This window comes from Lygodium microphyllum, chromosome 16, assembly GCF_053477565.2.
Source record: "Lygodium microphyllum isolate KBCC chromosome 16, Lygodium_microphyllum_v1.1.10, whole genome shotgun sequence".
NCBI classification, from domain to species: domain Eukaryota; kingdom Viridiplantae; phylum Streptophyta; class Polypodiopsida; order Schizaeales; family Lygodiaceae; genus Lygodium; species Lygodium microphyllum.
The window spans coordinates 22254417-22264221 of NC_141150.1; the positions used below are offsets into that span (position 1 = coordinate 22254417).

The 9805-nt window shown below is 41.5% G+C and overlaps 1 protein-coding gene across 7 annotated transcripts; it reads left to right on the forward strand.

Moving 5' to 3' along the window:
* The first annotated feature begins 5880 nt into the window (after positions 1-5880).
* On the forward strand, positions 5881-9451 carry LOC148022614 (protein NRT1/ PTR FAMILY 7.3-like). 7 transcript variants are annotated; one of them, XM_087695570.1, is made up of 6 exons: positions 6003-6211; positions 6396-6525; positions 6738-6955; positions 7376-7857; positions 8000-8305; positions 8386-8676. In XM_087695570.1, the coding sequence occupies exons 1-6, from the start codon at positions 6209-6211 to the stop codon at positions 8531-8533; spliced, it is 1287 nt and encodes a 428-aa protein (XP_087551696.1). In that variant the 5' UTR covers positions 6003-6208; the 3' UTR covers positions 8534-8676. The 7 variants fall into 7 exon arrangements, with proteins under 7 accessions (XP_087551695.1, XP_087551696.1, XP_087551693.1 ...); XM_087695567.1 differs by having other exon boundaries at positions 8000-9451; XM_087695568.1 differs by having other exon boundaries at positions 6016-6149; positions 8000-9451.
* Positions 9452-9805: the final 354 nt, after the last annotated feature.

Sequence of the window (9805 nt, forward strand, 5' to 3'; positions counted from 1 at the left end):
TGTGGTCAAATACCACTTTCGTCAGTTTTGTAGATTTGCCCTTGTGAGACTGAAGCTGTGTTTTTTGCAGTGACAGAATTTTTTGCAGTGTTCTGTAATGGCGTCTGATTCTCTTTCACAGATTGTCACTGAAAAGCTTGACAAGAACAACTTCCAAGCATGGAGTTTAGAATGACGAACTTTCTTATGGGAAAAGGATATTGGGAATTCGTTGCAGGAAACGAAGAAGAACCAGTTCTTCCTGATGTTCCCAATCAACAACAAATGCAGGCATTTAAAGGATGGCATGAGAGAGCCAGAAAAGTTATGTACTGGCTGTCTATCAGTATTTTAGACTCTATGATTGTGCATATTCAGGATGCAAGTACGCCAAAGGAGGTATGGGATACTTTGTCAAAAATGTATAGCACAAATACGCAAGCCAGGAAAATGCAGCTCAAGCAAGAGTTGCACAATGTGCAAAGAGAAAGTATGAGCATCAATGACTACCACATGAAGGTGAAGAAGATTGCAGATGCACTTGCTTCCATTGGGTCGCCAGTTGAAGATGATGATTTAGTTTCTGTGACCTTGAATGGTCTAGGAAAGGATTATGCACAGTTTCGAACATCGATTTCCGTCCGTGAAAGATTTCCTGATTTTGAGGAGTTGATTGCTCTTCTAATTTCTGAGGAGCAGAGAAATGGTGGTGCATCTTCTTCAGGAGGAACTTCAAAAGAAGCTGTCTTCTACTCAAATGCTGGAAGAGGTAGAGGCAGAGGTAGAGGAGGCCGATCTGGAGGCCGTGGTAGAAATCAGAATATGCAGCAAACTCAAGAAAACCATTCCTATGGAGGAGGACGTGGTAACTTGAGAGGCAGGGGGAGCCAAAGAGGTCATGGTGGATGGCAAAGAGGCCAAAATGCAAACAGCAATGTTGAATGCTACTACTGTGGTAAAATGGGTCATATGGCTAAAGACTGCTATAAAAAGCAGAATGACATCATGAATGGAAAATTGCAACAAGGGAATTATGCATCTTCTAGTAGACAGGGTGATGACAGAAATGAGCATTTGTTTATGGTGCAACACATGACCAATTCTGTGACAAGTGCAGAAGAAAGCAACGATGTGTGGTATGTTGACTCAGGTGCATCAAACCACATTACAGGTCATGCAGAATGGATGAAGCAAGGAAAATGGAAAAACCAGGATTTATGGAGACTGATGATGATACTGCACATCCTATTGTGCAGATTGGAAATATTCCTTTGTCTATGCAGGATGGGAAAAAGAAATACCTGTTGGATGTATTTTATGTCCCGAATATCACCAAGAACCTGGTTTTTGTTGGTCAAATGGTTGAGCAGGGCTTGCTGGTCAAATTTAATTCTCATGGATGCTTTGTTGAGGATATGAAAAACAAAGGTCGCTTGATAGCAAAAGGAAAGAAGAAGGGCAGAATGTTTACGTTGGATGTAGACATGCCTGAATTGAGTGCAGCAATGTTTGCATATGGGACCGGTGTAGTTGCAGATATTGATATCTAGCATAAACGCATTGATCATGTTAATGTACATCGACTTAAATCAATGCAAGCCCAAAATATTGTTGCAGGATTGCCTAAATTCAAGGTTACAGAAATGCATAAGGTATGTGAAGCCTGTCAATTTGGAAAACAGGCAAGGAAACCGTTTCCTAGACACGTTCAAGAGAGTAAGAAGCCATTGGAATTAATCCACTCTGATGTGTGGACTACTAAAGCTGCATCTATTGGAGGTTGTCATTATTTTGTCACTTTTATTGATGACTATAGCAGAAAAGTTTGGGTGTATTTTATGAAAAAGAAAAGTGAAGTGTTTGGGCATTTCAAAACTCTTAAAGCTATGGTTGAAAAAGAAACAGGCCTGCAAATAAAATGCCTAAGGTCAGATGGAGGGGGAGGGTACCTCTCAAATGAGTTTGCAAGGTTCCTGCAGGAGCATGGCATAAAGCAGCAATATTTATGCAGTCATACCCCACAATAAAATGGAATTGCAAAAAGGAAAAACAGGCATATTGGAGAGGTATCTCGTACCATGCTCAACGAAAAAGACTTGCCAGATTTTTACTGGGCTGAAGCAGTTGCTATAGTAGTCTACATAATGAACAGGACTCCCATTGCAGTAATACATGGGATGACTCCAGAGGAGAGGTATACTGGTAGGAAACCAGATATTTCTCATTTGAAGATTTTTGGTTACATTGCCTATGTTCATGTGCCAGATGAGTTGAGATCCAAGTTGGATCCAAAAGCTGAGAAGTGCATCTTTATTGGTTACTCTCTACACAACAGAAAGAGTATAGATGCTATAACCCTTCTACTCGTAAGTTTACAGTGAGCAGAGATGTTGTTTTTGATGAGATGAGTAGCTGGTATAAACCAGTAAATGTGATTGATGATGTAGATGCACAAAATGGTAATGCTGCACAGAATTCACAGCAGTAGTCACAAAATATTAGTGGACCTGGAGTGTCCTCTAGCAGTGGTTCACATTCTTTGCCATGGACAGGCAGATTGAGATCAAGAGAATCTCCTCAAAATAATGCAGATAGTGGAATGCAGGTTTCACGAAAAGGAAAAGAGAAGGTAGATCAGCCCATGTTTGATGTGAATGCAGGTCACTCTTATGTGGATGGTGAATCCAATGGCTCAGAATAGAGCATTGATGATGAGTTGGGTATTTCTTCTATTGTTACACCTGGAGTAAGGAAGACCAGGGATGTTTTGAGAGCACGTGGGAGTGAACCTACTTTGCACAGGTCTAACAGAGCTAGGTATCCTGTGGATAGGCTGAAATATGATGGATTTACAGCCATTCACTATGCCTATATGGTCAAAGTGATACATGAACCAGAACCCACTTCTTTTGAGCAAGCCATGGGAAAAGAAAAATGGGAGAAACCCATGGATGCCTTGGAAGCAAATGCTACATGGGAATTGGTACCTTTGCCTAAAGATAAGAATGCAATTGGTTGTAAGTGGGTTTATAAGGTGAAACACAATGCAGATGGTTCTGTGAATAGATACAAAGCAATATTAGTAGTCAAGGGGTATGCACAAACATATGGCATTGATTATGAAGAAACATTCAGTCCGGTTGCAAGGATGGCAACTGTAAGAGCAGTCATTGCTATGGCTGCATCAAAGAGATGGTCTTTACATCAGATGGATGTAAAGAATGCATTCTTGCATGGTGATTTGCAAGAAGAGGTCTATATGGAGTAGCCACCAGGTTATGTGCATGCTGTTCATCCTGAGTTTATTTGCAGGTTGAAGAAAGCCTTGTATGGCTTGAAGCAAGCACCTAGAGCATGGTCTGACAAGATAGGACAGTATCTTGTCACTATTGGCTTTCAGATTTCCAAGGCAGATTTCTCACTTTATGTGAGAAAAACAGAGAAAGGTATTATGCTACTTGTCATTTATGTTGATGATTTGATTATGACAGGTGATAGTGATGAAGATATCCTTCATGTGAAAATGCTATTGAAGCAGAAGTTTGAGATGAAAGATTTGGGAGAGCTGCGTTATTTCTTGGGCATTGAGGTGATTAGATCACCAAGTGGGATATGGCTCTTGCAGAGGCAGTATGGATTGGACATGCTGTCTAAATATGGGATGACAAGCTGTAAGCCTATTTCAGTTCCTTTGGAGCAGAATGTGAAGCTGAGCGCAGATGCAGGTGAGCTTCTGGAAGACCCTACTATGTACAAACGCATAGTAGGAAGTTTGATTTATATGACTATTACCAGGCCAGATTTGAGCTATGCTGTTGGATTGGTAAGTCAGTTTATGCAGGCTCCAAGGAAACCACATTTGGATGCGGCTAGACGCATACTCAGGTATGTGAAGTCCACATTGCAGTATGGACTATTTTATGAGACTGGGGTTCAGATACAACTGCATGGATACACTGATGCTGATTGGGCTGGTAGTATTTCTGATAGACGATCTACCAGTGGATATGTGTTCTCTTTTGGGAGTGCTGCAGTCACTTGGAGCAGCAAGAAACAGCCTACAGTTGCCTTGTCGAGCACAGAGGCTGAGTACAGGGGTGTAGCAATGGCTGCATGTGAGGTAGCTTGGTTGCATAAGCTACTTTATGATATGCATCAGCCTACAGATGGGCCAGTTGTCATTTATTGTGACAACATGAGCAGTATACACTTGGCAAATAACCCAGTCTATCATGCTAGAACAAAGCACATTGAGGTACATTATCACTATGTGCGGGAGAGGGTTTTACTTGTCTTATTGATCTAGTTTATGTCAGCACAGAGGATCAGATAGTTGACATATTCACGAAGGCATTGGGCGCAGAGAAGCTGTGCAAGTTTAGAGACCTGCTTGGTGTGTAGGAATTGGGATTGAGCTCGAGGGGGAGTGTTGAGATATCGAGCTCCACTCGTGATATGCCAGGTGACCGTTGTGCATTTATGTCACCGACTTGTTAGTTGCAGATGCGGTTGGTACACCGCCCATGAATAATAGCTAGATGACAGCTATCCTTATCTACTCTAGTTCGTGGCTCAGTTAGTATACCACCTTAGTTAGTTGAGTTTGGTTTGAGACCCATATATAGGGTTCTTCTATTTCTCTGTACTAGAGTTCTTTTGGCTTACACAACTAAGAAGAGGAAAACTGTTTTTAGCCTCCACCTTTATGTATATTCCCCCATTGTGTAAGTGAGAAAGCTACAAGTGAGACTCCTTCATTCTCTCCCACAATCTTGACACGACAGACCAAGAAGGGAAGGCTCTTCCTAGTAATTGATATCTCAACCATAATGATATCTTATCTATTGAATATGGATAGTCTATAATGTTCCCCTATGGCACAATCATTTGGCAATGAAACATTTATCAAAATTTGAAGATGTTTTGAAGTAATTGCAATTCATTTAACATTAAACCTTCGTTTTTTGTGACCACTAATAGGGTACTACTAGTGGGAGGTCCCTTCAAATATACTCAAAAAGGTAAGCTAAGTGCTTGTGAAGTTGTCATTGTCTCATGTGGAAAGCCATCAAATGTACTCAAAAGGGTAGGCCACGTGCTTACCCTTGTGTCAGGTGGGAAATGCTTGCATAAAATTATCTAGTGAGTGGTTCTTAGGGAGGTTTCTCACACGGGGACTTCGTAAAGGAGTACTCCCTATGCAATTACAATGCAAAACCTTCACATGGAGTGTGACCAAACGCTTCCGAGCTCTGATGGCCAAAATCTCCAATCACATAACTTTTGTAAATTAGTAAAAGCTCTGTGATTGCCCCATCTGTTTAGAGGAAGTCATTGGGAGATGGCGGTGAAAATATCATCCTTGTTCCTGCTTCAGACGTCCTTGGCATTGTTTGCCAGTCAACCATCATTTTTACATCCATAAGCCGGTAAACCAACCTCTCCATGGGAATTTGTCAGGTTCCGTCTCATCCCTTTCGATCATAGTTGGGACTATAGTTTGGGGACACGTGGTCTTTCCAAGTCGGTAAACCAACCTCTCCATGGGAAGTTTGTCAAGTTCCTTCTCATCCCTTTCGATCATAGTTGGGACTTTAGGTTGGGGACACCTGGCAGGAAAGACCTCTTATATTTGTAATCTCTTTTTTAAATATTCACTAAAAATTATTGCATAGGTATATATACACACATATACACCCCAACAAGGTATTTAAGCACACAAACTTAACTAGGTTGAGGAATATCGACCCACTGGAGCTCATCAAAGCACAGCTTGAAGCTGACATAAAGATGCAGAAATGCCACTGTTGTTGAAAACATCCCATCAATAGCATCATGATTCATCCCACATTCGGGTTTGTCGTCGATCGTCACCTCATAATTACAAGGTAGAGGAATATCGACCCTCTGGAGCTCATCAAAGCACAGCTTGAAGCTGACATAAAGATGCAGAAATGCCACTGTTGTTGAAAACATCCCATCAATAGCATCATGACTCATCCCACATTCGGGTTTGTCGCCGATCCTCACTTCATACTTACACTGCAACATCCAGATGTTTTTCCAGAAAACAGATTCCCTTCGACCTTCCCATAGCTAGATTCCACCACCATTCAGATGGCTTGCTAAGAAACAGAACTCATCCGATCTTCCATAGCTAGACGGGCATGGTTGGTCTTTCTGATTAGGTTCTACTTTCAGTACATAAGACTCAGAAGCTGCAGAAGAAATGGTAAAAAATGGACCGAGGAGTCCAATGCGACAAATATCTAGGATTTTGAATGTGTTTCTTGAAGTAGTTGTAAGGTTGAATGTGTTTGGACCTGAATCAGGGAATTTAGAGGTTTTCTGTTAACAGTGATTCCTTTGCCAAGTCTCAGTAAGTTTTTATTGAGCTGTGCTTGCTTGTGGACTAGGAAGATGAAGCGTGCAGTAATGCCCCTTTGTTGGAGAAGAGAGGCAAGGATGAGGAAGCTGCACTCCTCGTCTCCGCGGATCAAATTCAGGGACAAGGCTCCAACTGGAGAACATATATCTGCCTTCTGGGTAAGGATAATAATCACCAGATTATGGAATGATCCTGGTTAACCATGGTGTTCAATATTAAGGATTCAGTTTGCTCTCTGGAGTTCTTGTGAACTGGGATTGCATGTTATGGATCAATTCCAATTGCATGCTTAGGGAATCTGAGATATCCAATCAAGCTCACATGGCATATCAAATGAAAATTGAATAGGCTGGCTGACATGTTTTCCCAGGATCCTACTTCTGCTACGAGTTTGCATACAGTGGCATCTTCACCAGCCTGGTGCTGTATCTAAAGAGAGTTAGGCAAGAGGATAATGCGACGGCAGCCGCAACTTCTTCTGCAGTTTTTGGCACCAGCTCTTTTACATCATTTCTTGCAGCTTACTTGAGTGATGGGTATTTGGGGCGCTTTTGGACTTGTGTCCTCGTTTTGGTCATGTACTTGTTGGTGAGCTCATCTGTTCTTTTGTCAGATGGTCTATTCAGCAGTCCAAGTTTTCTCATGTGACACCTGCATATATGATTTACAGATGCATTAGTCTGTTAGAAAATCCGTGGCTTGTTGAGAGTAACTGGGGCCAGCTTACTTTAATCATACCTTCAACATGTTTGGTGCTGTGCACAGGGTGCTTGTCCATTATTGACCTTGAATGATGCATCATGAGTTCTTACACATTATTGCACATTGTGACTGCTCCCTGTTACCTGCAATACTAGACTTCATATGTGTATCGTTATTCCAATGAATCTGCAGGAGCTTTTGATTACCTTTGGTGACCTGCAATAGTGTGCAGTTTTATATTCGAGAGGATGCTAGTACGACAAGGTTTGGCCATGATGACACAGGCTGCTTCTTTGCTCGTAACAGGGATGCGGCTTTCTGAGCATTACAACGCAGCTGCAGCTCAAAGCCACAGCGTTCTTTACCTTTTCCATCTACCTTACTGGCTTGGGCTATGGATGGTTCTGTCCAAGTTTTCTGGCTCTAGGAGGAGATCAATTTCCTGCATCTCAGAACAGGAACAGCTTCTACAATCGAGTCCTCATGTTTGGGGTCATTGGCGACCTGCTCGCCTGTACAGTGTTGGTTTATTTGGAAAATGCTGGATATTGGACTCTTTCTTATTGGATCTGCACTGGTGCTATAGGAATTGGACTACTCTTCCTTCTTGGGATGAGCAAGAAGAGCAGATCCAGCTCTCGAAAGAAAAAGGAAGATCCATTCAAGAGGATTCTACAAGTATTCGTGGCTTCAATTAGGAAATTCAATCTAGAAGGACCAATGTCAGAACCAGCAACAATATTGTATGGCAGTACAGGAGGCAGGTGTAGCCAGGCAAAGCACTTCAGGTGCATACCTTCTCATACATGCACTTTTATTCAGATCTTTGGCAGTGTGCCTCATATAATATCTAATAGCTTGGTTGCTACATATAACAGCCATAGTAGCATATAGAGTCTTGTGAATGTTATTGATAGAGTTTCTCTGCAGGTTTCTTGACAAGGCGGCAATCGTCACTGAGAAAGACCTGGATGCCCAAGGCAATGCAAGTCCATGGACACTTTGCAGTATGAAGCAAGTAGAGGATGTGAGAAGTGTGCTACAAATTTTACCATTATGGCTTGTCATACTCTGCAAGTTTGCAACAATAGCGCAGGTTGTGAGCTTGTTCTTGGAGCAAGCTGATTGCATGGATTTGATGGTTGATGGCTTTGAAGTGGCACCAGCCTCCATGTCATTGGTGCATATGTGTGCAGGAATAGCATTTTCAGTGGTCTTGGACATCTGTGTGCGAAGGTACGTGCGAGGTGGTAGTAGTAGGCAAGCTTCTTCATCAGACATAGCACTTGCTCAGATAGGTGTATGCTTTGTGGCAGCTATCCTGTGCACTGTGGTGGCAGTGGTGGTAGAAACGGCACGCCTCACGGCCGTGCAAGCCGGTACCAACCTCTCTGTCCTTTGGCTGATACCTCAATATGTGCTCTTGGGGATATGCATTATTTCTGGTGCTGTGGGGGAGACTGATTTGTTCTACAGCACTGCACCACCAAGCATGAGGAGCCTGACCAGCTCAATTCCTATAATTACCCGGGGGCTGGGTTGCTATCTGGGTGGCTTTATGATCACTAGTGTGGCCTCACTCACTAGTGCTGGTGGCAAAAGTGGTTGGATTGCTTCTGATCTCAATGAGGGCCACTTGAACTACTTTTACATGCTACTTGCAGGCATGATGATCATAGCTTTTGCCCTTTTCCTCCTCATAGCTCTTCGTTCATCCTACTGCGCACAACCCTAAGTAGCCTCAAACTACAGATAATGCCACACATCAGGCATGGCCTAATTTCCAAACCCTGGTGCAAATCACAACAGCAGGAGAAACTCACCTGCAAATATACACAGGAAATATAGTGTATCCAACAGAAACAAATTGTTTGACATTTGGCTGGATAGAAGTGTGCACATTTTATTCTGCAGAGAGGGACTTGGCATTTAATGCCTTTTTGGTCCAATAGCTGACCTAAAATCGCCTTCCTTTTGCCTCACAATTGGTTGTATAGTGGAAGTCTAGATGGTAAGTCACCCAAGCAATTGAAACCTTGGGGCAATCAAAGAATTGATCAACATGGTTTTATTAGGGGTTGTAAGGGACTAATTAGGAGGTTAGCCTAACATTATCTCCTACTAGGAAACTAGTGTATTGGAGATCTTCATTGATGTCTATCATGCCAAACTTCAATCTTGCTTCCTTTCCATGTGGCCAAATCAAATTTCAAAACCTTTATGTGGACACATTTTTACAACATATGCAACCCAACAAAAAAAGACTAAAGAGGACTAGATTGAATGTATAAAATTGACAAAAGAGTAAGTTGAACGTATCACTAACAAAACCCTTGGGGGTCCACTTGTAAGAAATCATCTATATAATGTGCATTCAAAGGATATTACAAAATACCTTTTTTTTAAAACATGTTATAAGGCTTTAAAATGATCATTTTTACTTAATTAAATTTATTTGTTTTTTAAATTATAATTTAAAAAAAAGTTTATAAATATAATCATGTAAATTTTACTAAATATAATACATTTTTTTTGAACTCACGTGGTATTTTATATGTTCTATAAGATGGACTCCCTGGGTAACAAACTAATAACAAGATTGCAAGCTAATCACATGTATACCAAGTGTAGCTTATTAAGATATATTACAATGTTATAAAAAAACTTTAAACCATGTTGACACGTGGATCCAGGTTTAGGTAGTGGGATTTTGTTTATTTTTTGTCCAAGACTTTG